At 52.5% G+C, this 27,819-nt stretch overlaps 1 protein-coding gene across 4 annotated transcripts in view; it reads right to left on the bottom strand.

Moving 5' to 3' along the window:
* The window catches only part of MATN2 (matrilin 2), an 88,944-nt gene that overhangs the window by 39,105 nt on the left and 22,020 nt on the right, over positions 1–27,819 (bottom strand). For all 4 annotated transcript variants that reach the window (XM_055126767.1, XM_055126766.1, XM_055126765.1 and 1 more), the window contains exons 3-6: positions 27,051–27,620; positions 17,967–18,089; positions 5,794–5,916; positions 3,885–4,007 (exon numbers count right to left, since the gene is read on the bottom strand). In XM_055126767.1, coding sequence (XP_054982742.1) covers positions 3,885–4,007; positions 5,794–5,916; positions 17,967–18,089; positions 27,051–27,620 — 939 coding nt within the window. The remainder of the gene's footprint in view (positions 1–3,884; positions 4,008–5,793; positions 5,917–17,966; positions 18,090–27,050; positions 27,621–27,819) is intronic.

The following is a 27,819-nucleotide window of genomic DNA, read 5'->3' on the forward strand; positions in this document are numbered from 1 at the left end:
TTGGATAGATATCTTTGTATAAAGTTTACCTAACTTCATTAAGGAAGGGTTGTTAAAAATATAATAAATAAAATCATGAGAGTGCCAAAGGCATAGTAGAACAGAGAGGGCCATTGCCTTGCATGTAGCCAACCCAGATTCAATCCCCGGCATCCCATGTGGTCCCCCGAACATCTCCAGGAGTGATTCCTGAGTGCAGAGCCAGAAGTAACCCCTGTATATCACAAGAGTGGCCCCCAAAATAAAACAAAAAAATCCTGTTGACATTAAATGCTTTTTACAAAGTCTGAATAGCAATTAAAAGTGTTCATGATTTGGGGCTGAAGCGATAGCACAGCAGGTAGGGCATTTGCCCTGCACACGGCCGACCCAGATCGATTTCCAGCATCCCATATGGTCCCCTGAGCACTGCCAGGAGTAATTCCTGACTGCAGAGCCAGGAGTAACCCCTGTGCATCGCCGGGTGTGACCCAAAAAGAAAAAAAAAGTGTTCATGATTTAATATCATGCTGTATGATCTCAACTCTATGAAGAGATGCATTTAAAAAAAACTACAGAAAAATACAGCCCTTTGGTAAAAAACAAAGGTCATCTGTTTGCGGCGAAAGGTCATTTCATTTCAATCTCATCTCTGTGTGATCAGTTTCCATGATCATAGAGAACTTCTGTAATCAGAGAAAGTATTCAAAATAAGCCCTCATATTCATCATTGTGAAGCAAGTTGCCATGGGAAAGGGCAGAAATAACATTAAATAAGAGAATCGTGTGGGAGGTGCCCAGGAATTAGGGGAGAAAATAACCAGGACCCGCCAGTGCTGGAGTTGACAGCTTCACACGCTGCTCTCTGCCACACACCAGAGTCCTTTCATTGTTAGTTTGTTTGTTTTGGGGGTCGGTCACTCCTGGCTCTGCATTCTGGAATTATTCCTGCTGGTGCTCGGGGGGACCATATGGGATCCTGGGGATAGAACCCGGGTTGTTCCCATGCAAGACAATCTCCTTTCCCGCTATCCTATCACTCTGGCCCCCCGTCCTAGGCCTTCTCAATGCTCCACATTGTCCCAAGGGATCCAGCACAGCAGAGACAAATTGACCAGGGTAGGGGTGATGGCAGGGCCCAGAAACAGGAGCTGGGAGTGGTGATAAGGTGTCCCTGGCCAGGGAGAGGGGTGGAGAGGCAGAAAGGCCACGGGCAGGCTTTGAGCTTTCTCCTGGGCCTCATAGAGTGAGCAGCTGACCCAGCTCATCCTGTACAATGGGTCCCCTCCGGCCATCCTGAGCTCTGGACCTCTCAGCCTTCCACTGGGGGCCCCTGGTCAGCTCCCCTTGCAGTGACCGAGGGCTCTGGGTGACTTGGGCCCCACAGATGAGCTGTTTCTCAGCAGGACACTTCTCCCAGCCATGCGGGGACGCTGAGCGAGCACGAGGGAAGGCTCTCGAGTGACCTGCTGGGAGACCTCCTGGTAGCACAAAGTCAGACATCTTACTCCTGGGACAGGCGGGGACGTGGATGAGTGAAGGACCAACCAGCCCAGGTCACCCAGCTAATGATGCAGGGGAGCAGGGATTGGAACAGAACCCAGAGCGCCAGGCTACCCTTGGCTAGACAAAAGTGCTCAGGATCCTGCATCAGCACAATGGCTGCAGGTTTCTGGCTCGGAAAGAGGGGACGGAGGTGGAGGTGAGCACACATAGGTGTATTCATGCGTGCTGTCTGTACATCCATTCATATCTTGATTCATCCAGCACCCATCCACTATATCCACCCATCATCTCACCTTCCATCCATTCACCCACCCAGTCATCCAGCAGCTCCCTTTATATATCCTTCTATCTGACCACCCATGCATCACCCACCCATCCATCACCCACCCATTCATCCATCCACCCATCCATCTCCCATCTACCCATCCATCCATCCATCCATCCATCCATCCATCCATCCATCCAATCATCCACCAACCCATTCATCCAATTATCCATCCACCTATCCATTTATTCATCTGTCTGAACACCCATACATCACACATCCATTCATCCAAATCCAACCACCCATCCATCACCCACCCACCCATCCATCCATCCACCAATCCATCACCCACCCACCCATCCACCCACCCATCCATCCATCAATCCATCACCCACCCATCCACCCATCCACCCACCCATCCAATCATCCATCCCCCCATTCATTTACTCATCTGTCGGACCTCCCATCTATCACCACCCACCCATCCATCCATCTAATCATCCACCCACCATTCCATCCATCATCCATCCCCCTTTCATTCATCCATCCACCCATCCATCCACCCACCCATCCACCCACCCATCCATCCATCATCCCATCATCCATCGGCCATGCACAAATCCATCCACCATTCTCCATCTATCCATCCATCCATCCATGCTCAATAGACAATAATGTACCATCCAAACACTGGGCGTGGACAAGACACTGTCCTAGCTTTTCTCCGTTGGCACCCCACTCACACATGTCTCCCCACAGAAAAATGGTTCTGCCTGAGACTCAGCCAAGCACTCTCCTGTAGGAGGCACTTGTCCTGACTCACCCCCCAGCTAGGTGGGGCTCCAGAAATGACCACTTCCTTTCCAGGCTCCTCCCTGCACCAGCTCTGCCCCTTGACAGGGCGGCTAAGCTTCAGGGATGCCTTTTACAAAGCACAGCAAGTGTGTCCGGCTGGGCACAGCAGGTCTGGTTTGGAAAGGCTGTGGGTACATCTGGTTTTTATGGCTTGAAACCCTGTTTTCTGATTGATGTCGCCTCCAGAGACGTCTTACACCAAATTGCTACTAAACTTCACTCTTGAAATTTCCAGGAGGCGGCTTAGTGCAAGACTGCGTGCCCTGTGTGTGTGAGGCCCTGGGGTCCAACCCTGGCATTGAGGTGGGGGAACTAACTGTGCCAAAACTTTAAAAATGAACTTCTGGGGGCTGGAGAGATAGTACAGCAGAAAAGGCATTTGCCTTGCATGCAGCGGACCAGGGTTCAATCCCATGTGGTCCCCAGAGCATGCCAGAAGTGATTCCTGAGTGCAAAGCCAGGAGTAGCCCCTCAACAGCGCCAGTTTGGTCCCAGAAACAAATAAGGAAAATCCCCTCTCTGAGAGGAGAGGAATCCTCACAGACTGACTTACCTTCTCATTACGGAGTCCTTTTGCAAAATTAGTGATCAGTCTCGTAGATTGGGGGGCGGAGGCCACAGGGAGGGGGGAAAGTACGTAGTGCCCAGGGAACCCTGAGGTGCTGGGAGTTGAACCCAGGTCATCCACCCGCAAGGCATGGTGCTCCCGCCCTCTCTCCAGCCTCACCCTTATACATTTTTATAGGCTCACCTTGGAAGCTGAAATTGGCTCCAACTTGCTGGGCACAGCGAAAACCAAATAGAGCTAAATAGCTCAGATCAAGCCGGAGCCGTTTTCAAAGCAAACCCTCCCGCGTCCAGGGAACCACCACGTTCAGCTCCTCCTGCTCAGCGACTCCCTGGACTTGTGGGGAGTCAGGCTGAAGCCCACAAGCCACAGAGCTTCAATGGAAACCTTTCTCCGGCCCCATTACCCGGGCACTGACAGCTGAGGCAGCAGGAAGTGAGGTGGTTCTGGCATTCCACAGCTCAGCAGACGCCAGGGGGACGCCCACTGGTGCTCTGGGCTCAAGTGCCTCTGGGCAAATGCCTCCCCGAGTGGGCTGGGGGCCCAGGGGCTGCTTCTTGGGGCCACAGGAACGGCCTGGCCACGGAAGAACATGCAGATGGTCTTGACCCCCCCACCCCTGGGTCTGTGCCTCGTTGCGTGCTAACTCAGACCCGGGGTTGCCGAGGCTCTGGCTTCAAGAGCCTGATCCCATGTGCACATGTAACTTACTTGTGCAGGTTTTTTGATCTGGGTTAAGGGCAAATCCTTTCGGGCAGCGGCAAACATAGGAGCCGTCGGTGTTGACACATTCGTGCTCACAGCCGTGGTTTTCCGAGGCGCAGTAGTCCACAGCTGCCAAGAGAAACGGGGTTCAGGAGCAGCACAGGCCCAGTCGTGCTCTCACAAATACTGACTAGGATTATTATTGGGGACCGAAAAGGGTGAACTGAAGGGTCGTAGTGATAGTACTGCAGGTTGGTTCCCACTGGTTCCATGGCCACCGCCAGGAGTGACTCCTGAGTGCAGAGCTAGGAGTAACCCTGAGCATTGCTGGGTATGGGGCCTCTCCCCTCAAACCGAGGAAACTAAAGATGCATCCAAAGCAGGGGATGCAACTTATCTGGCCTACAGTCCCCTTATGAGAAAAAAATTAAATTACCCAGTGCTCTCTAGAAATCCACCTTCTTGAAGCAAATAAACAGAAAGTACACCCCAGCTTCATGCCAGGCTCCAAATGCCTCCCCCGTATAATTTCAGTGACCCCCCAAGGGGGGGTTGGAACAATAGCACATTACCCATTTTGGGAAATAATAAAGTGTTTTCTCTCCCACCCCCAAAGCAGGAGACATGTCAGGCCATTTATAGCTCAAGCCAAATTAAGACCACACAAACCACGGTACTTTGAACTACAGAATTCAAAGGAAAACAGTTCCAGGTGTACACACACACACACACACACACACACACACACACACACACACACACACACACACACACACCAGTTCCCAAAAGGGACAGCAAAGTCCCCAAAGATGCAAAAGCTCTTAGCTCTGCACGAAGAACTGGGTGTGGACACACACTTGTGCCAAGCTGTCTTTGAGAGTGAGCCCTGAGACCAGACCGATCAGCCCCAGACGATGATGAAAGATAAGATAAATTGAGAAGGGGTGGCCACCCCGTGCAAGCCACAGCTCTGCTCCACAGCTCCACCGCTAATCTCAGGGGACACGTATGCCGAGATGCTGAAACCCATCAGCCCAGTTCTACAGACCCCGGGACTCCTGGAGCACTGCAGCACCTTCCACCCCAACACCTCTGACAGCCCGGGAGGAGGGAATCTGTCGAGAAGGTAGCACAGACGCCACTGACATACACGGAAACAACAGCACAGAAAGCCCAGCCGGCGGCAGAGAGCTTAGGGTGCCCTCAGACAACGAGCTGAATAGCCCCAAGGTAAGACTGAACAACTTTCACAACTTTCCATTTACTGAAATATAATTTTTTTTTTGGGTCACACTCAGCGATGCACAGGGGTTACTCCTGGCTCTGCACTCAGGAATTACTCCTGGTGGTGCTGGGGGGACCATATGGGATGCTGGGAATCGAACCCCAGTGGGCCGCGTGCAAGGCAAAGCCCTACCCGATGTGTTATTGCTCCAGCCCCCTACTGAATATTTTTCAATGATTCCATTAGCCATTTTTTTGTAATAAGCAATATAAACTAAATCATTTTGTGCCTGTCAAGGGGGCAGGTTGGGGGGATGGGTAGAAAACTGGGGACACTGGTGGAGGGAAGGTCACACTGGTAGAGGGACTCATGCTCGAACAGTGAATGTTGGTAGCAACTGTATTATGAACAACTTTGTGAACTGCGGTGTTTGAATAGCACTCAACACTACTGTCCTTTTGTTCATCAATTTGCTCGAGCGGGCACCAGTAACGTCTCCATTGTGAGACTTGTTGTTACTATTTTTGGCATATTGAATATGCCACAGGGAGCTTATTGCAAGCAACTTCATAAAAATAAAATAAACTTCCAAGGAAAAAAAAAAAAGAACATGTGGATCCACACCCAGGACCTCCCCGTCCCACTCAGTCTCTCTGCTGTTCCCGGGATGGCCAGGCTGGCGATACTCACCCTCGCAGCTCTTCCCGTCCCGCGCCAGCCTGTAGCCCCGGTAGCACTGGCAGACAAACGAGCCCAGGACATTGACACAGAGCTGCTCACAGCCGTGGGCCTCCCCGACGCACAGGTCCTGGACTGAGGCAAGCACAGGGTTAGACGCCCTCTCTGCACGGGCCATGTCCTCCCCCATGCGACAGCCCTTCGGAAAACGCCCTTCAGAACTGCATGGGAGGGATCAGAGACAGCAGACGGAGAGTCAAGGAGACAGACAGAGGGCAAGGGCACCTGATGCCCTGTGGCCCTGCGCCGACCCCTCTTAACGCTGGTGAGTTTATAGGTCTGTGTGAAAATGCTTTCACAGCTGGGGCTACTCCCCCCTAGAAATGCAATAAAGGGGGCTGGAGAGACAGTACAGAGAGTTAGGTGCTTGCTTTGCATGCAATCAATCTCATTTCGAAACCTGGCACCACAGACGGTCCCTCAAACACAGTCAGGAGTCATCCCTGAGCACAAAGCCAGAAGTAAACCCTCAGGAGCGCTAGGTGGGACCCCAAAGCCAAGTTTATTTATATATTATTTATTTGGGGTCACATCTGGCGATGCCCAGGGGTTACTCCTAGCTCGGCACTCAGGAATCATTCCTGGTGGTGCTCAGGGGACCATATGGGTACCAGGGATTGAACGTGGATCAGCTGCATGCAAGGCAAGTGCCCTCATCCCAGCCCGTATCTGAAGGCGGCTCAATCCACGTATGCCTGTTTCGCCCACAGCCGCATGGCTGGCCCTGTAATGACCAGTTTCAAAATTTCTACTAATTGTTTATAACCAGAACTTTTGGTTTTGTTTTTATTTCGAGGTCATAGGCAGCGGTGCTCAGGGCTTACTCCTGGTTCCATGCTCAGGGATCCCTCCTGGCGGGCTCAGGGGGTCCGGGGATCCAACCCAGGTTGGCCGTGTACAAGGCGGGAACCCTTCGAGAGAAGTAGTGTAACACAATGGACCGGGGCCCTAAAGTAATCAACAATTTTCACCCAAAACCTTGTGCCCGCAGAGTAGGGTGGGGGAGGCAGGAAATGCTCATTCCTAGAGGGGCAGGGGACCATCCTTGGAGGGGGCAAGGGCCACACCCTGGCTGTCCCTTGAACCACAAGAGACTGTGCCCTCTGCGCATGTGCTGCCTGAGCCCATGTGCTGCTTACGCCCAGGTGGCCGAGCACATGTGGCACCTGAGCACATGTGTCGCCTGCATCTCCCCTCTTGAGATGTGGACTTTCATGCCTTCCTGTCAAGTGCTGGGGTGTGTAGGGGCTCTCTCCACCCTCAGGTTCTCTCTCGAGCACGTTACTCCCCACTCTCTCTCCCTCCTTCCCTTCAAAGCCTCCAAATAAAATCTGTCATACTTAAAAGAGAGAGAGAGAGGGGCTGGAGCGATAGCACAGCAGGTAGGGCGTTTGCCTTGCACGCGGCCGACCCGGGTTCGAATCCCAGCATCCCATATGGTCCCCTGAGCACCGCCAGGGGTAATTCCTGAGTGAAGAGCCAGGAGTAACCCCTGTGCATCGCCGCATGTGACCCAAAAAGAAAAAAAAAGAGAGAGAGAGACAGAAAAGAGAGAGAGAGAGAGAGAGAGAGAGAGAGAGAGAGAGAGAGAGAGAGAGAGACTGCACCCTCCCACCCTCCTGCCCTTTCTCCCCAGCTTGGAATCTGCCGGCCTGGGGCAGCGGCTGGCGGGGAGGAGGCAGCAGCACTGGCGAAGCTTCCAGACCGTCCAGGACACAGCCGGGCTGAGGGTCACACAACCCACCCGGGATAGAACGCCCCGCCAGGGGACCCGAGGGATAGCAGGGGTCACGCCTACTGCCTTGCTCACGCCTTGACCTGGTTTGAACCCCAGCACAGCAGCGATGCTGGGAATGACCCCTGAGCCTCACCCGATCTGGCCTCAAAACCACCCACAAAAAGAAGAAATCCTGCAAGCCTGCCAGGGGGTGGTGTTCAGACCCAGGGGTTATCGCCGTGACTCCTGGCTCCTTCCTCTAAGCCTAACCCCAGACCTCATTGGCCCTGCAGTCTAAGGGGGAGCCCCCTGATGGGGAAGGGAGAGGGCTGCTCACTGTGAGTCCAAAGAACCACTTGGCCAGTGGGCTGGGCTCCCCACGCCTCACCCTGCACCTGCCATGCTGCGGATGAATGACCCTGAGTGCTCTGTGCCCCGATCCCATGGAGGGGGGAAAGGCGGTTTACTTGAATGCAACAGACAGGCACAAATACAGCTGGGGCTCTGACAGAGCAATATCACAAATGAATCCAGATGCTTGGAGCTTCTTCCCCAGGATTTGAAACACACATTTATTTATTTATTTGTTTATTTATTTATTTATTTATTATTGAATCACTGTGAGATACAGTTACAAAGCTTTCTTTTTTTATTTTTATTTTTTGCATCACACCCAGTGATGCACAGGGGTTACTCCTGGCTCTGCACTCAGGAATTACTCCTGGCGGTGCTCAGGGGACCATATGGGATGCTGAGAATCGAACCCGGTAGGCTGCGTGCAAGGCAAACACCCTACCCACTATGCTTCTTTTTTTTTTTCTTTTTGGGTCACACCCGACCATGCACAGGGGTTACTCCTGGCTCTGCACTCAGGAATTACTCCTGGCAGTGCTCCAGGGACCATATGGGATGCTGGGATTTGAACCCAGGTCGGGCGTGTGCAAGGCAAATGCCCTACCCACTGTGCTATCACTTCAGCCCCAGTTACAAGCTTTCATATTTGAGTTTCAGTCATACAATGATCAAACACCCATCCCTCCACCAGTGCACATTCCCCACCACCAATGTCCCCAGTGTCCCCCCTCTTTCCAAGCTTCCCCTACCTTTATGGCAGACAGTTTCCCCCATATTCTCTCTCTTCTTTTGGGTATTATGGTTTGCAATACAGATACCGAGAGGCCATCCTGTTTGGTCCTTTATCTGCTTTCAGCACACATCTCCCATCCCGAGCAATCCCTCCAACCATCACTGACTTAGTGATCCCTTCTCTATCCCAGCTGCCTTCTCCCCCAGCTCACAAGGCAGGCTGCCAACCATGGAGCAATCTTCCTGGCCCTTGTGTCTACTGTCCTTGGGTGTCAGTCTCATAGTATGTTATTTTATATTCAAATGAGTCCCACAGCATTCTTTAATGCAGTGTCCCCCACGGAGCTTCTCAGTCATGTCAGCTGACTGGCACTTGGAAATTAACTTAGAGGCCACTCAGGCCAGTGACCACTACGCATGGGCCGTGCCTCTGTCCAGCCCAGCAGAACCGTCACCCGCCTCTCTCTCATCCAGGTTCCCGGCAGGACAGTGAGAAGTCCGTGCCTGCAACCTTCTGATGATCAGTTTATTTTGTTTATTTATCTTAAAAAAGAAAAACACGATCCACTGCTTTAAAAATAAACAGGTAAGCCCACAAGTTAGTGCTTCAAGCACTGTATGCTGCAGCATGAAGAGAGGTGGAGAACGAGTTTCTGCTTTGAGCACTGTGGCCAGAGCAGCCTCCTGGAAAGATTCTCTCATACCCACCCAGCAAGGTCAGAAGGAAGATCACAGCGTGTGGCCCTGGGGGGTGGGAAGGGCCGTGTTTCAGCCAGTGAGCTGGAAATAAATATGGCTATTTTATTTATTGAATTTTGGCTTTTTGGGTCTCACCCGGCCATGCCCAGGGGTTCCTCCTGGCTCTGCACTCAGGAATCACTCCTGGCGGTGCTCAGGGACCATATGAGATGCCAGGGATTGAACCCGGGTCAGCCGCATGCTGGGCAAACGCCCTACCCGCTGGACTCTCGCTCCGCCCCCAGATCTGACTGTTTCAAAGGGGAGGTGGGGAGACGTTTCCGAGAGCTGGAGCATGCACCTGGCATCCTCAGGCGCCGGACTCTGACCTCGGACACTGCGTGCCCCACCCGTGCCACCAGCAATGCCAGATGTAGTCCCGGAGGCCTCCAGCACCGCGTCACAGGGCCTGGGCACCAGTCGCCCACCGGGATGGCAGGGACTGCCCAGCGTGCTTGGAAGCCTTCCCTATCTCCCAGTAAAAGCGGATTACTCACGCAGGCCCAGCCATCACCGAGGTTAAAGAGCTCCGGGGAGAAGATACTTGGCAGTAGGTTAATCCAGCTGAGCTCAGGCCTTACGCCCCTCTTCCTCAGCTCCAGGGAAAGAGCCATCACAAAGGCGAACTAGCCGCCCACCCCTCCCGCAGCTCCCCCCAGCCAAGCGCCACCACCACGGGTCTTGCAGCCACGGATGGGTGAGGCCAGCTCAGGAAACTGAGTCTCCAAAGTCCTGGCACAAAGCACCAGAGAGAGCTCGGGGGCGACCTGGAATGGACGGACAGAAGCCTTGCCGGACGGCCAGTCACCAGCCCCGAGCTGGCCTCCCACAGCCCGGAGAGTTTCAGGAGAGAAGTTAGCTCAGACTTCCCAAGAGAATGACATCACTGAGGGGCCGGAGAGACAGTACAGCAGGGAGGGCTCTGCCTTGCACGCTGTCAACCTGGGTTCTATCACCGGCAACCCATGGAGTTCCCCCCACACAAGCACTGCCAGGAGTGATTCCTGCACACAGAAGAGAGGGAGGGAGGGAGAGAGGGAGGAAAGAAGGAAGGAAGGAAGGGAGGAAGGAAGGAAGGAAGGAAGGAAGGAAGGAAGGAAGGAAGGAAGGAAGGAAGGAAGGAAGGAAGGAGGGAAGGAAGGAGGGAGGAAGGGAGGGAGGGACGGAGGAAGGGAGGGAGAGAAGGGGGAAGGAATAACCAACATTGTGGGGACTAAGAGCCCCCGGGATCTGCTCAAGTTCAGCCGACGCTTCCCTTGCCCCAGGACCCTCTCCATCTCTCTGACCTCCCTCATGGGGACCAGGACGGCCCCTCTGTTTCCAACTAGAAGGAACATTTTCTTCTGATGAAGAGCATGAGGGCTAACTTCCATCTGGGCGGCACCCCAGGACTGGTGCTGCCTTTTTGCAACCTTGGACAAGCCCTGCTACTCCCCCCCCACTCTCCCCCCACACACACACACTTTAATGTCTTCCTTGGCACTGAGGCAGAATGACCTCCAGGGACCCTCAACTACTGCCCTGTCCCCCGAGACTCGGCCAGGAGACGGGGAGACGCCTGTTAGGGGGACCCCAGTTCACGGGGAGCCCGAGGGGGTTACTGCTCTCCACGGGGAGGGAGAGGTGCTGAGAGGGTTCACAGCTCTGCGGCCTTCCTCGTGTCCCGCTGCTGCTGTGATAGCTGCTGGCGGAGGCCTCACAAGGCTTGCTCCAGGCCTGTGTTTCCTGGCTGGGGGAGGGGGCCGCACCCCGGAAAAAACAAACCCAGGCTTCCAGGCAGGACCCAGCTGTCCCCACCCGGGCCCTTCCGCCCCATCAGCCCTCCTGCTTGGGACTCAAGATGCTCATTTTTCTTCGGGGAGCAGAGGAGGGTGGAGGATCCCCCAAACCAGGCCCTGGGACCTGAGCCATCTGCTGAAAGGAGGGGAGGGAGCGGTCAACAGGCAGGCAGGAGAAACTTCTTGAGGTTCAAGGGGCTAATTCCAGGCGCCGCCAGCTCAAGCTGGCCGTGGACTCCCCTGCATCCCCAGAGAGAGAGGACGGGACAGGGCCTGGGGTCAGCCTCACAGTCCCCCACAGCAGAAGCTGCTGGCCAGAGGCCCCGGAGAGACAGCACGTCGGGTGCTGAGGAGAACAGGAGAGGGAGAAGCCCAGACTCCACCAGCTGCCCCTCCTGGCCTCCCTCCAGCTCTGTAGCTCAGTACTCCCTGGGGATCTACTTCTCCAGATTCCTTTAATTTAATTACATAAAAAGCAAAAAGCTTTTAAAGTAACCCTGCGCCCTGGCTCGCAGGCAGCCAGCAGGAGCCAGGAGCACGGCAGGAAGGACGTCCAGATTCCCACGGCCGGAGGCCAGGGCGCAGAGGACACGGCCGAAGGCACTGGGGCGACACCCCCTTGCCTGTTTGCTTGCTCTGCTGGGGTGTCTCTCCCCCCACTTTATATAATTCCCCATGGCCCTGGCCTCAACCTTCCCTCCCCACACACCCTTCTCCACCATCTCGCCCATTTTCAGGGTTCACACACGCCAGGAAGCTCTCTCCCTGCCCGTTTCAGCCGCACCCCACCTTCTGGGTGGGCTTCTTCCTGGAAAAATTCCTTTTCCTTCAAATCCCAAACCCTTCTCTCGGACCCATCTGTCACACACACACACACACACACACACACACACACACACACAGCACCTCCATTTGATGCAACCTCCCCCCAAAGTTGGGATCCACGGGCCTGAATGAATACAGTGTGTGTAAGACCCATGTGCCAAGCTGGGAAGCCGATGACATCTGGTCTATTCCACTTCGTGTGTGCAAAGCACAAGGAACATTAAGATCTTGGTGTCTCAAATACATAAGAAAAAAAGCACTCATGGTTGACCACTTCACATAAGTGCCTGTACACTGCAAATAAGTATTAAGTTAAAAAGCACTTATTAGATAAGCGTAAGTATTAAACAAATAGTAAGAAGGGAGAATGAACATGAGAGATGGAGGGAGAGAGAAAGGGAGGGAGGGAGGGAAAGAAGGAGAAGAGGTGGAGGGAAGAGCACTGGGTGGCGGATGAGAGGGACAGAAGAAGAGATAGGTGGATGGAGGAATAAATGATGGAAGGAGGGTTAAATGGATGAGTGGACAGAGGGAAGGAGGGGTGGAGCGATGAAGGATGGAGGGAGGGGGAAAGAGATGGATGGATGGATGGATGGATGGATGGATGATGGGTCAGTGAGGACAGGAAGAGGATGGGGGAGAGAGACAAATAAATGGATAGAGGGAGGGGTCTCTATCCCTCCACTTTATCTAATTCCAATCTGGCACACAAATTACTGGCAGACTCAAGTTTCAAATATGTGGTTTTGCCCCATGACAGCTGTGTTCGCCCCCTACCCCCTCACCAAAAGGTAGGGTTGGAACTCAACTGGAGTATCACATTATTCCAAGCCCTATTCTAGCTTACAGGCCCGCCCTCACCCCTGAGGACACCCCAAACCAAGCCCTCCAGATGGGCAGCCTAGCCCAGTGAGCATCCCCCACCCAGCCCCACCATTCTCTCCTCTTCGCCAACTCTCTCCTCCTCCAGGTGCCTGCTCAGGCCCTCCCAGGGCTGTACTCAGGTCTTTGCTCCCATAGCACCTGTTCTGATCTATCTATAAACCCACCCATCCATTCACCCATCTATCCTTCCATTTACCCATCCATCCATTCACACGTCCACCTGCCCATCAACCCTCCACCCATCTATATATCCACCGGTCCACACACCTACTCACCCACCTACCCATCCATACACCAACCTATCCATGAATATCAGCTTTAGTGATTCTATTACCTTATTTAAAAGGACCATATTTTAAATGTACAATTTGTGATTCTATTACCTTATTTAAAAGGACCATATTTTAAATGTACAATTTGATGAATTTGATCCATCAATCTACCACCACCATCACCAAGGCAACCAAAAGATATTCTCACCCAAACCTCTCAAGTCTTCTCACACCTGGGGACCCATCTTCCCGCTCCTCCTGCCTCCCACCCCAACCCCAGGTCACCCCTCACCTGTTCTGCCACACCCACAATTTATGTGAACAGAACTGCAGTTTCTCTTTTCTGGTCCTCTAGTTTCTTTTTTTTCTCTTTGGCGGCGGGAGTGGAGGCCACACATCACGAAGCTCAGGACTCACTCCTGGCTCTGCACTCAGGAGTTACACCTGGCGGTATTCAGGGGACCACATGGGACGCATGCAAAGCATGCACCTCACCCGCTGTGCTATCTCTCTGGTCCTCCTCCTCAGATTTCTTCCTCCAATGTGGGGTTCGAGGTGCCTGCAAACTACAGGTGTGCCTTCAGATCTTCTTTTCTCTCCTTCAAATTTCTGTTTTGCATGTATGTGTGTATTTGCCTGGTTTGGTGGCCACATTTGGCGGTGCTTGGGGCTTACTCCTGGCTCCGTACTCAGGGATCACTCCTGGAGGGGCTCCGTATGGCATGCAAGGCCAGTGCCCTACCCACTTGGCTCTCTCTCTGGCCCTCCCCCAGCCCAGGCCACCACCATTCCCTTCACTGGACGTTGGTGAGGGGGTCCAGTTAGGGGCTGGAACATGTAAGACTCAGTAAACATCCACGTTCACATCTTGGCTTCCACAAAACTTTCATCTCGCTGGGATAAATGCCCACACGCGGAATGGCCAGGTCCTGTGGCAGGAATGTATTTAACCTTGTAAGAAACAGCTAAACCTGCCCAAGGTGATCAAATCATTTTACATTCCCACCTGGCACATGGGTATTTCCTGTTCCCAACTTTGCCAAGGGCTTGGTTGATTTTTTTTTTTTTTTTTTTTTTGCTTCTTGGATCACACTCGGCGATGCACAGGGGTTACTCCTAGCTCTGCACTCAGGAATTACCCCTGGCGGTGCTCAGGGGACCATATGGGATGTTGGGAATCAAACCCAGGTCTGCCGAGTGCAAGGCAAACGCCCTACCCGCTGTGTTATTGCTCCAGCCCCTTGGTTGATATTTTTAAACATATTCATTCTCCAAAAGGAGAGAGAACAAGGGGGAATGCCCTGCCACAGAGGCAGGGTAGATCGGTGGGGGATGGGGTGGGGGTGGTGGGAGAGATACTGGGAACATTGGTGGAGGAGAATGGGCACTGGTGGAGGGATGCAAATGATCACTGTATGACTGAAATGCAAACACAAAAGTTCATAAGTTTGTAACTGTACCTCATGGTGATTCACTAATAAAAAATTAAAAATAAAATAAAATAAACATATTCATTCTAGCAGATGTACCTTTGGATCTCTTTGTGGCTTTAATTTGCATTTCCCTAGCAACCACCGAGGAAGAGTATTTTTCCCATGCTTCTTGGCCATTATGTATCTCTAGTGTTTATTCAAACTCTTTACCCTTTCTTTAAAATTTTGGGCCACACCTAGTAATGCTCAGGAGTTACTCCTGACTCTGCACTCAGGAATTAACCCTGAGACACTCGGAGACCACAGAGGAAGCCAGGGATTGAACCCAGGTCAGCTGCATATTTGGCCCATACCCAGCGCCCTCCCAGCTGGGCTATCACTCCCCCCCACTTTGACTGGGCTCTTTATCTTCTATTATGGTTTCTAAGAACGGTTTATACGGCCTAAGAGCCGCTGGTGGATATAGGTCTGGCGATATAACATCCCAGTCTGACACTTGCCCCTGCGTTCAAGTAACAATATCACTATATCACTGTCATCCCGTTGCTCATCGATTTGCTCGAGCGGGCACCAGTAATGTCTCCATTGTGAGACTTGTTGTTACTGTTTTTGGCATATCGAATACGCCACAGGTAGCTTGCCAGGCTGTGCCGTGGGGGTGAGATACTCTCAGGAGCTTGCCAGGCTCTCCGAGAGGGATGGAGGAATCGAACTTGGATTGGCCGTGTACAAGGCGAATGAATGCCCTACCCGCTGAGCTATCGTTCCAGCCCCAAGTAACAATATACTTTTAAAAAACAAGCACTCTCTGGGTGTGATCCAAAAAAACAAACAACAAAAAACCTTGCCAAGACCAAGGTATCTATTTTTTCCTTCCATATTTTCAACTAGACATCTCATTGTTTCTATCCTTTATATTTAGACTTAGTACTTGGGGCCAGAGATGAAACTAAGCACCTGCCTAGCATTTGACCCCTGGCACCTCACGGCCTCTCCAACACGGCAGGGTATGACCTTAGTGACTGTGAGTACTGTAGGACATGACAGGCTGAGCTCTGCTGTGCGACTCTATCCACCCAGCTACAATGGTTCTGTTTTAGTTTGGGGGAGCAGTTGTTTGTGGTTTTGTTTTTTGTTTTTTTTTTTGTTTTTTTTTTTGCTTTTGGCCCATACCCAGTGATGTTCAGGGCTTACTCCTGGCTCTGCACTCAGGAATCACTCCTAGATAGAGCCTAGGGATCCCGGGGATAGAACCCGGCTCGGCTGCATGCAAGGCAAGTGCGTTCCCCACTATACTATCTCTCCAGCCCCCCACACCTACAATATTAGTTCATTTTTATTGTTTGGTGAGATAAGTTTTTTTTTAATTTTAAACATGTTTATTCAGTTGTTGTAGCACTATTTGTCATTGCAATTATGCTTTCTCCATGAAATGCTTCACGGAACTATAGTACAGTGGGGAGGGCACTTGTCTTGTGCATGGTCAACACAAGTTTAATCCCAGCATCCCATTTGGTCCCCTGAGCACATCCAGGAGAAATCCCTGAATATTGCTGGGTATGGCTCCCCCCAACACACTCACACACAAAGAGCAATGAAATGTTTCACATCTTTGTCAGAAATTACTTCACATTTGTGATTGAGGTTGCTTGGGCCGTCCCCCGGTGTCTAGCTTTAGATAGAAACTACACTGCCCTGATTCCCATCGCTTCATCATTCTCCCCTGGGGCTGGGGAGATGGTCTGCAGGCAGGAGGCCAGGGTTCAACCCTGCTCCCCTGAATACCCCCAGGAGCGACTCCCCGAGCACTGAGCTTGGTGGAGCCCCGAGCACTGCCAGACATGGGCCCCTGAGACCAATATCATTAACAAGTGTAATTGGTTTTCAGATCAGATCCTTTAAACCCCCCCAACTTAAAACTTTTCCCCAAGTATTCACTGGTTTTCTTCATTTGCAGAGTCCATACTTGCAAATTTGCCTCCTTGCTTAAACTGACTTGCAACCCCCGATTAATCCTGGCAGCATTTCAAGGTCTGCCCCAGATGTTCCAAAGCCAGCCTGACAAACCATTTCCCGAGGTCAAGGGGGGTCCAGCCCTCAGGGCCACCTGCTTTCCCCTCCCAGCCAGCAGCCTCTGTGTCTGTTTAGTGGCGAGTGGCCTATTCGTTGGCATTTTCCTGTGAGCACGCTGACATCTGGTGTTCCCAAGTGTGGGAAGACTGTGGCCTGCCAGAGGGAGGAGGCTGTGTGCCGGCTGACCTCTACCCAGGGCCAGTGGACAGGCTGTTGGCTCTGGATTCCAGGCTGACAGTCCTCAGCTGGGCGGGCGTCTACAGACGCAACACGCAAAGTTCGCCCGGGTATCGAGAGAAGCTTTCGGGAAACGACTCTGGATTTCCCCAGAGCCCTGATCTCAAGTATAACGTGAAGCTACCCTGAGATGGCTGTCATTGAGAAGTGACATCAGATTGTCAGATCTGGACAGATGTAGAAGGGGAAAAAATAATTTAGAGGGGCTGGAGCACTAGCACAGTGGGTAGGGTATTTGCCTTGCACACGGCCAACCCGGGTTCGATTCCCAGTATCCCATATGGTCCCCCGAGCACCACCAGGGGTGATTCCTGGGTGCAAAGCCAGGAGTAACCCCTGTGCATCGACGGGTGTGACCCAAAAAGAAAAAAATTAGAATCAGATCAAATTTAGAATTAAAAAAAAATTGTTTTTAAGTATCCAGCCAGGGTTTTGCCCGAGATTGCTCTGAAAAAGAACAGGCATCATGGAAGCATTAAGTGGTCTGTTGCGAGACCCCATTTAGCACTCCATGAGTCCAGGTGCCCCCGTGCTGGCTCAGCATTAGCCAGTGTTGTGTCGGGGCCAGGAGGAGTGTGGCCAAAATAAGAAAGCCTTGAGTTTTTCTGTTTTGGTGTCACATCGGTTGCAAAAAAAATAGAAAGAGAATTCCTCAGGGCTAGAGACAGTGAATGGAAAGGCTCTGCAGAGCCTTTTATTAAAGGACAGCTTGGAATAAAGGTCATCATTAATCTCTTGAGCTTCAAAAAGCCATTTCTTTCTCGTTGGAGATGGTTGGAAGTGGCAGGGGTTGGACCCCACCTGGGATTGCTCACAGGACCACCTGGTGCTGGGGAGCAAAACTGGGCTCCCACATGCAAAGCCATTTTAGCTGTCTCTGATCCATGGAATCTATTTCTAAGAAGGGACCTCCCAGACTCTTCCAGAATCTTCTAGAACCTTCCAGACAGCTTCTTCTGTGCCAGCCCAGGATCTATGTGGACTTGCTTGGGGAAAGGCCCCAGATCAGGATGATAGGCCCCATGAAAAATAGAAAGAATTGAGTGAGAGGAGAGAGCAGAGGTGGGCACAGCCCCCTTACTTGTGCATGTCCTCTGGTCCGAATGCAGGCTGTAGCCAGGCCTGCAGCTGCAGACGTAGGAACCGGGGGTGTTGATGCAGTAGTGGGTGCAGGGCTGCTCCAGGACGCTGCACATGTGGGCCACTGCCAGGGAAGAGAGACGTAAGTTCAGGCCAGAACGAGGCATCTATTAAATGCAGCCCCCCACCCCCTAACCACTGGCCCCAACCCACGTGGGAAGGAGCAGGCAGGACCATGAAAGAGATGTCAGCATCTGACTTGGCCTTCCTGGCCCTTTCCAGCACTTGGTGCATCAAAGGTCTAGGAAAAGGCCATCGGCAGCCACTAGAGCAAGGACCATGGGGGCCCAGGGGCAAATGAGGGTGGCTAAGGGGTGTGAAATTGTTCACCGCCAAATAAAATGCGGTGCAGAGTGCTATGAAACGAGAGACTTCTTCTTTTTTAAAAAAATTATTTATTTTTTAATTAGTGAATCACTGTGAGGGTACAGTTACAGATTTATACATTTTCGTGCTTGTGTTTCCCTCATACAATGTTCGAGAACCCATCCCTTCACCAGTGCCCATTCTCCACAACCAATAAACCCAGCATCCCTCCCACCCCCCAATCCCATCTTCCCCCCACCCCACCCTGCCTCTATGGCAGAGTATTCCTTTCTGTTCTCTCTCTCCAATTGGGTGTTGTGGTTTGTAATAGGGGTGTTGAGTGGCCATGGTGTGAAACGAGAGACTTCTTGGGTTCAAGTCAAGGCTGCACTCTTCATTAGCTGTGTCAGCCTCAAAGATGACAACCTCCAGATATCAGATCAGGATTCAAAAGCAGACTGGGGAAAAAATACACTGGAATGCTGTTTGTTCACTAGACTTTATAATCAACCTTTTTAGCCACGCAATTAAGTGCACTGCTGGGTTTTGTTGTTGAGTGCCTCTAAGACGTTTTCTAAAACAGTCAAGTAAAAGAGCCCTCTGATGGGAGCGCCAGGGACCATGAAGCTTTGGAACCTTTTGGTCTTGATTTTGTCATCTTCTTGGTTGTGTTTGTATAAGGAACAGTTGTTTGAGACATTGCAGAACGCACAAAACAATCTACCATGACACTGTTCGATACTTTTTTTTTCTTTTTGGTGCACACCTGGTGATGCACAAGGGTTACTCCTGGCTCTGCACTTAGGAATTACTCCTGGCGGAGCTCGGGGGACCATATGGCATGCTGGGAATCAGGGAATCAAACCTGGGTCAGACACATGCAAGGCAAACGCCCTACCCACTGTACTATCGCTCCAGTCCCAAGTAATGTAAATTTTTTAATATTGCAAAGGTCATACACAAAATTTTTGGTAGTGGAAAATGCATTTGTACATTCTGTGTTTCCCTAATCTTGGTCTCAATTTAAACTATTTCTGTATTTCATTCTGAAGCGCCTCAGTGTTCAGATATTTGGGCTCTGGTGTCCAGTTTTTCTGGAGCTCATAAAAATCTTTTTATCCCAAGATCTTAATTTATGACTTTACCCTGTATGATGCAACTTGAACATATTTAAAAACTCTTGAGCATCAGGGTAAACAGAGCTCAAGTTATGCAAGTGTTCTTATAAACAAAAAAGAAGACCAGATGTAGAAATATATTTTTATGATGCTAAAATAAAAGAGATTTTCAAAAGCTTAAAACAATGCCATTAATCCAGGGCTAAGAAAACAGCCCGACTGAAACTGGTGGCATATCTTATGCATATGTCTCTTTACTTCTAAGGAAGATATGTTGCAGCCAAGAAATAAAGGAGCGGAACTATTTCATTTCCTAACAATCCCATTTAGACGGATCATCAGAGTTTATGTGTGTATGTGTGTGTGTGCATTTTAGCTCCTGATAAAGTTACAAATAATATTAAGAACATTTGTAGAGTAAATTTAATAACGTTTAATTCACCGCGAGATAGATAATTGGTTTTGTGACCACGGGCCATTTTCTTCACCTCTTTGTATAAAATAGGTGTAAAATAGGGACTTCAGAAGAGCAAAATAATGAAGGTGTGAGAAAGGGCCTGGGAAGGAAAGGCTGCTACATGTGACTGTGGCAGCGGGGCTCAGCGTGGGGCCTTTGTGCTCCTCTGCTCTGTGAATTTATCTTGTGTAAGCTGACCTTCAATTTGGGTTTTATTCATTAATGGATAATTAATTTATTAGTAATTAACTAAAATTATTTTTATTTTTTATATTATATTATATATATTATATATTATCTTATATATCCAAATATCTGAACACTGAGGTACTTCAGAAATGAAATACAGAAATAGTTTAAATTGAGACCAAGATTAGGGAAACAAAGAATGTACAAATGCATTTTCCACTACCCAAATTTTGTGTATGACCTTTGCAATGTTAATTTAAAATAAATAATTATTAATTAATTAATAATTAATCATAGATTCTATTTATTCCTCTCTCCATCCATCCACTTATTCATTCATCCATCCTCCCATCCATTCATCCATCCACCCACCCTCCCATTCATCCATCCATGCTCCCATCCATCCATCCTCCCACCCATCCATCCTCCCACCCATCCATCCTCCCACCCATCCATCCTCCCATACATCACTTCCTAGCCATTCTCCCATCTGTCCACTCTCCCCTCCATCCGTCCTTTCATCCATCCACCCACAGCAATTCTCCCATCCACCCACTCTCCCATCCATCCATCCCCATCCACTTTCCCACCCATCCTCCCACTGTCTCCCATCCATCCATCCTCCCATCCATCCTCCCTTCCATCCCTCTGGAAGGGCTGGTCTATCCTTGCATCCATTCTTCCATCTACTGTCTATCCTTATGTACGATCTTTCATACAGCCGAAGATGCATTCCAGGATGAGTGACATAAGCGGATGGAGATTCAACTGATCTCTTCACTTGTAGATATTTTATTTACAGACTTGCCTCCTCACTGCCACTGCTCTGTAACCCTGACATCAACACTCTGGGGCTCTCACTGTCGCTCAAGGACTTGCTCAGGTGGGAGTTGGAGTTGCGTGAGCGCCTGTGCCTCCTGAGGCGGGGTCAGGCCACACTCTGCTTTCTCACTGCAGCTCTCAGCTCAAAGCAATGCCCTTTGTGAGCCCCTCTCGAGCCATCTGGGGAGTATTCTGTGCCTTTTGCACAGTGGCCTTGTGGTCTGCGATGGCCCTGGGCACAGTGAAGAGCCGAGTCTGTGTCCATGTCCATGTCTGGTATTCCCTTGTGCAAGGAGGCTGGAACAGGCCTCCTGGGGAAAACAGGTGTGTTGGACGAGTTTAGTTCAGGCATGAATCATAGTGCTGTCGGCTGCAGGTTCAGTGCTAATAAATCTACTTCATAGAATCAACCCTGTGTTTGTATTTATTTATTGGGGCTTGGGGGGGCAAACCCAGATACATTTAGGGCTTACTCCTGGCTCTGTGCACAGGAGTCACTCCTGAGAGCACTTAGGGGACCATTTAAGGTGCCAGGGATCAAATCCTCTGCCTGGACAGATGGAAGAATGGCTGGGGATGGATGGATGGATGGAAGGATGGATGGATTGCAGAATAGATGGGTACGTGAATGGGTGGGGATTTGATCCCTGGCACCCAAGATCAAATGCATGTGAAATAAGTCCCTTAACCCTGTACTATCTCTCGGACCCTCAAACCTGTGTAATTAGTTTGGTTTGGGGGCTGCACCCAACAGTGTTTAGGCACAAAAATACTCCTGGCCCTGGAGTAAGAATTACTCAGGAATTATTCCTGGTGGTGCTCAGGGGGCCATATGGGATGCTGGGGTTCGAACCTGGGTCAGCTATATGCAAGGCAAGTGCCCTACCCACTGTGCTATCACTCCAGGCCTCAGTTCTGTGTGTTTAAACACAAACACTCAGGGCCAGAGCTATAGCACAGCAGGGAGGCTGTTTGTCTTGAACATGGCCGACCTGGGTTCGATCCCCGGCATTCCATATGGTCCCTCGAGCACTGCCAGGAGTGATTCCTGAGTGCAGAGCCAGGAGTAACCCCTGAGTATCACTGGGTGTGACCCAAAAAGAAAAAAAAAACCACGTAACCACTAACAGATGAAATGTGGTCTGGGGCTCATGGGATGCTCGCTCTGGTCCTCTCCAGGAGCTGAGGTCCAGCGTCCACTGCCGCTGTGTCCATGTGACTGTAGGAATCATGAGCATGAATAATCCTCACTGACATGGGCCTCGGCCTGACCATCGCCACCACCTCTTGTTAGCTCCTTTACTGGCTTTATCTGGTAGTGGAAAGGCTGATCTTCACTGGGGTCAGCATCTCCCGTCTAAGCCAACATTTGGTCCTCTCCCAGTCTGTGGTCTCGACGAACATTCTCGAACATGCCTTCTCCAGTCCATGGGCAGTGGTTTTTCTGGGGCCTGCTCCTAGTTTATTTATTCAGTTGTTTTTTAGGTCACACCCCAGCAGTGCTCAGGGCTTACCCGGGCTTTGTGCTCCTAGAGAGGTCTGGGGGACTCCGTGGTGGCGAGGATCCAATCAAGGTCAAACCACCTGACCTGCAGTACTATGTCAGCCCCTGGCACCCAGCCTAGTCTCCAGAGTGGGGCCTACCAGCACCACCATGAACTCATGCCTTCACGTTCACCTGAGAACAGGAAAGCTGCCGCACTGGGCAGTGGGTGTGGCGGGGAAGGCACTGTCCTGGGCTTCTCCGGCACCCTGGAATGTTCTCGTCGCTCTCCAGCCCGCTGCCCTCATCACGCAGGACCCAGGGCCATCTGCAGTTGCTCGGGGCTCTTGCTCCCAGCACAGGGTGTGAGGTCCCGTGGGGTGGCCCAAGCAGTCAGTGGGGCCCAGATGGTCGGCAGACACAGGAGGCCCCTGCAGCTGTGTCAGGCAGAGGGGCTGCAGCCAGGCAGCAGCTGGGCCCAGGGAAGCGCGGCCATGGAAACAGCGAGTGTGGTGGCTCTGTGCTTAGAGGCATGAATGCTCAACCTCAGCGCCTGTGCTCTCAGGAGAACCTCCGAATTCCATCCTCTCCCCTGCCCCAAGAGAGTAGAGGAAGCCAAGCCCGGGGTGGGGAACCACAGCTGGTCACGAGGGCCCAGTGGGGCCACAAAAGGTGTGGGATGGGTGAGCGTGTGAGATCCAGGAAAGAGTCAGAGGGCAGAAAATGCTGTCTGGGCACTGAACACACACACACACACACACACACACACACGTGTCTGACTGTCCGGGGTCCTGAACACACACACACACATATATACACACATGTCTAACTGCCTGGGGCTCTGAACACATACACACACACACACATGTCTGCTACCCAGGGCCCTGAACACACACACACACACACACATACACACATCTGACTGCCCGGGCCCTGAACACACACATACATACACACACATCTGACTGTCCAGGGCCCTGAACACACACACACATACATATACACACACATGTCTGACTGCCTGGGGCCCTGAACAACACACACACACGCACGCGCATGTCTGACTGCCCAGGGCCCTGAACACACACACACACAAGCACATACACACACATGTCTGACTGCCCGGGGCTCTGAACACACACACACGTGTCTGACTGCCCCTGAACACACACACACACACACACACACACACGCGCGCGCGTGTGTGTCTGCTGCCCAGGGCCCTGAACCACTCACACACACACAAGCACATACACACACATGTCTGACTGCCCGGGGCTCTGAACACACACACACACACACATACACACGCGCGCGTGTGTCTGCTGCCCAGGGCCCTGAACCACTCACACACACACAAACACATACACACACGTCTGACTACCTGGGGCTCTGAACACACACACACACACATGTCTGACTACCCGGGGCTCTGAACACACACACACGTGTCTGACTGCCCCTGAACACACACACACACACACACACATACACACGTGTCTGCTGCCCAGGGCCCTGAACACACACACATACACACACACACACATACACACACATATCTGACTGCCCAGGGCCCTGAACACACACACATATACATGTGTGTCTAACTACCCGGGGCCCTAAACACACACAGTCTTTGGCTACAACAGAGGAGCATGGGTGTTAGGTGTCTCTGGACCCCATGTGCTTTCTAGAAGTTTCCCTTCCTTCTCATCCAAAGGCACGGTCACTAGCAGGCCCACTGAGTCAGGAGGCGGCAGCCCAGTGGGGGGAGTGCCCATCAAAGCCCTTTCCTGGAACCAGAGCTGAGAAAAGGGCATGCGGGGAGGCCGTGCTCTCAGCCCTGGGGCTCAGAGAAGGGGCGCTGAGGGGGGACCTGGAGAAAGCCTGGTTGGTCCCCAGGGCGCCTCCTCACATCAGGGGAGCAACGCCCTCCCCTAGTTCTGAGGCCAGCTCCTGTCCAATCCCTAGTTTCCCCCAGAAAACTCAGCCCCTCGTCGATGGTCAGATGTTACTTCTTCACCCACAAACACCCAAGGGTGGGCAAAGGTTGAGTTCAAGAGCGCTGGGCCCACTCAGCCTGTGGTCCAGGGATGGGGGTCGGGGAGCCCTCCCTCCTCCCTCCCGCTGCCAAGGCTCAGGCCTGGAACCGGCCAGGCTGTGTGTCCAGGCCAGGAGCTGCTGTCAGCGGGCCGAGCCACTGGTGGGCGCGGCCAGGGAGTTTTAATTAGGAAACGCAAGTGTCTGGAAACGTCTGTGAAGGAAGGCGTGAAGCGCCCTGAGGAATGTTCGACCAGATGGGACTTGCTTTGGCGCCTTGGAGCTAACAATGGTCAGACACATCGTCAGCCCCCTACCCCGGACCCCCCTTAACGACAAAGGGGTGCAGTCAATGGAGGCTTTGCCCAGGGCTTTTGCCTCAGGGATGCTGTTAAGGCCTGGTCTGGGGGGTAACACTCCGGGGCTTTGGGGTCACACCCAGCTCACTCCCGGCTCTGCACTCAGGGATCACTCCTCGCAGGACGTGGGGCCACACGTGGCGCCAGGACGGGACCCAGAGACCTCCCATCCAGCATTCGGTCTTTCCAGCCATATTTTCTGGATGTTTTTCCATATCCCTCCCCTTCCGAGGCCTCTGGGGTGCGGACGACATCTCGACACCCCCTCTCCTGGCGGCGAGCCCCTCCCTGGGCCTGTCACGTGTGGGAGGAGGAGGTTTGGAGTCAGCGTCGGGCGGCAGGTGAGTCTAACCTCAACTCAGAGTGGCCGGGCCCGGGGGCCTGAGCGATAGCACAGCAGGGTGGGCGTTTGCTTGCACATGGCCAACCAGGGTTCGATCCCCGGCCTCCTGTATGGTCCCCTGAGCACCGGCAGCAGTAAGTCCTAAGCGCAGAGCCAGAAAGAACTAGAAATAACTCCTGAGTATCACCAGAGGTGACCCAAAATGCCAAAAAAAAAAAGACTGGTCAGGCACTGTATCAACCTTGAGGTTTACATCTGTAAATGGGGTCACTGGGGGCACGTGCCTGGCAGGTTGTTAGAAGCGGGAGATAAAATCATGCTTGGAGGGGTGGAGCGGGGGCCAGAGCAATAGCATAGTGGGGAGGGCATTTGCCTTGCATATGGCCGACCCGGATTCGATTCCCAGCATCCCATATGGTCCCCCAAGCACCACCAGGAGTAATTCCTGAGTGTAGAGCCAGGAGTAACCCCTGTGCATCGCCGGGTGTGACCCGAAAACCAAATAAATAAATAAATAACTTTAAAAATAATAGTAATCAAGCAAAATGACCTCTGCATGCACGTTTCCCAAGACAAATGAATGAAGTAGCTCCACCAGCTGGGGAACTGCTCTCTCGCACTCCCTCTCGGTACCTCCAGCCACTGGAAGTCATAGCCCTGTCCAGTGCCCACCCCGGGGAAGCCTTAGCTGTGCCTCGGGCCCTGTGCACTGTGGAAAATGTTGCTTCTGAGCCAGTTTCCAAGTGAGAGGCAGATAAAAATGTTCTTTCCGGGGCTGGAGCGATAGCACAGCGGGGAGGGCGTTTGCCTTGCACGCGGGCGACCCGGGTTCTAATCCCAGCGTCCCATATGGTCCCCTGAGCACCGCCAGGGGTAATTCCTGAGTGAAGAGCCAGGAGTAACCCCTGTGTATCGCCGGGTGTGACCCAAAAAGCAAAAAAAAAATAAAATAAAATAAAATAAAATAAAAATGTTCTTTCCCCCATGGCACTTTTTGTTTTTAAGTAGATCTCTGCATTTGGGAGTCTTGACATAATGGAGTCTGCTGTTTGAGGGTTTTTGTTGTTGTTGTCTTGTTTGGGGGCACACTGGGTGATGCTTAGGGCTCCCTCCTGGCTCTGCACTCAGGGGCCCCTCCTGGCAGGTCAGGGGACTATATGGGATGCCGGGGATCAAACCTGAGTCAGTGGCATGCAGGGCAAACGCCCTCCCTGCTGTGCTATGGCCCAGGCTACAGAAGCCTCTGCTGGGATTTTTTTTTTGGTTTTTTGGTTTTTGCTTTTTGGGTCACACCCGGCGATGCTCAGGGGTTACTCCTGGCTCTGCACTCAGGAATCACTCCTGGCGGTGTTCGGGGGACCATATGGGATGCCGGGAATAGAAGCCGGGTCGGCCGCATGAAAGGCAGATGCCCTCCCTGCTGAACTATCGCTCCGGCTCCACCTCTGCTGTTTTGAGGCTCATTCTCAGCAAAAGCTGTTTTAAAAATCAGACCAAGGCTCTTCAAGCAAAGACGGCTCAAAGGGCTGAGCACTCAGGAGCCACAGGCTAGACCCCTGGTGCCACTCAGAGCCATAAGCACAGCGGAGGGTGTCTGCACCCCCAAAAAGGACACATCGCAAGCCTAATATCCTTCTCCCCCAGCATCCACGGGGCTGGGGTCCAGCCGTAATCGCATCCTGGGAAGAAGTCCTTGGCGCGTGCCCAGGGCAGGTTTCTGCTTCGGGAGCTGAGCTCACACAGAGACTCATGCCGGGGGCAGGGCCGCACGCTCCCTCTGCCCTCCCTCTCCCTTCCACGGGCATCGCCGCCCCCACGCCGTGCCCCCTCGGCCCCACACCCACCAGCACCTTCGCGGGAGGCAGACAGCGACCCAGCTTTCCCCGCAGGCCCGGCGGCACGACTCACCGCACAGCTTGCTGTGGAACACGGAGATGAGCGACTCGATCTGGCTGAAGTTGGCCACCAGGAAGACGTGGTCCTCGTGCGGCTCGCTGCCCATGGCCTTCAGCGTGCTGAGGTCCACCTGGCCCACGCCGATGGCAAAGATGAGGATGCCGGTGTTGCGGGCCTTGGCGGCCACCTCGGCCACCGAGTCCTGGGGCCGGCCGTCGGTGACGATCATGAGGACCCGCGGCACGTGCTCCCGCAGTGGCCGGGCGCCCTCGGCCTCCGAGAAGGCGATGTTGAGGGCGTACTGCAGCGCCAGCCCCGTCATGGTGCCCGTGGCCAGGCGCCGCATGCGCTGCACGGCGCGCTCCACCTCCGACCTCCTCTTGAAGGTGCGCAGCGAGAACTCGTTCTTGACGGTGCTGCCATACTGCAGCAGGCCCACGCGCGTCGTGTCGGGGCCCACGTCCAGGAACTGCAGGATGCCCACCAGGAACTCTTTCACCTTGGCGTAGTCCTGGCTGTTGACGCTGCGGGAGCTGTCGATGACGAAGACCAGGTCCGCCCGCTTGTTCTCGCAGGAGCTCTCTGGGGAAAGGGCAAAGGTCAGACTCCCTTGGAGGCCCTCATGGGGGATCTGCGCCCCTCAGCGATGGCCACCACCAGCTGCCTGCTCCCCCCTCAGAAGGATTGTATGAATGTGTGTGCATGCATGTGTGTGTGTGTGTGTGCGTGCGTGTGTGTGACTGAGGGATTGTGCACCCTTTTGTTGTTGCTGTTTTTGTTG

Source organism: Sorex araneus, chromosome 2 (genome assembly GCF_027595985.1).
Source record: "Sorex araneus isolate mSorAra2 chromosome 2, mSorAra2.pri, whole genome shotgun sequence".
NCBI lineage: Eukaryota > Metazoa > Chordata > Mammalia > Eulipotyphla > Soricidae > Sorex > Sorex araneus.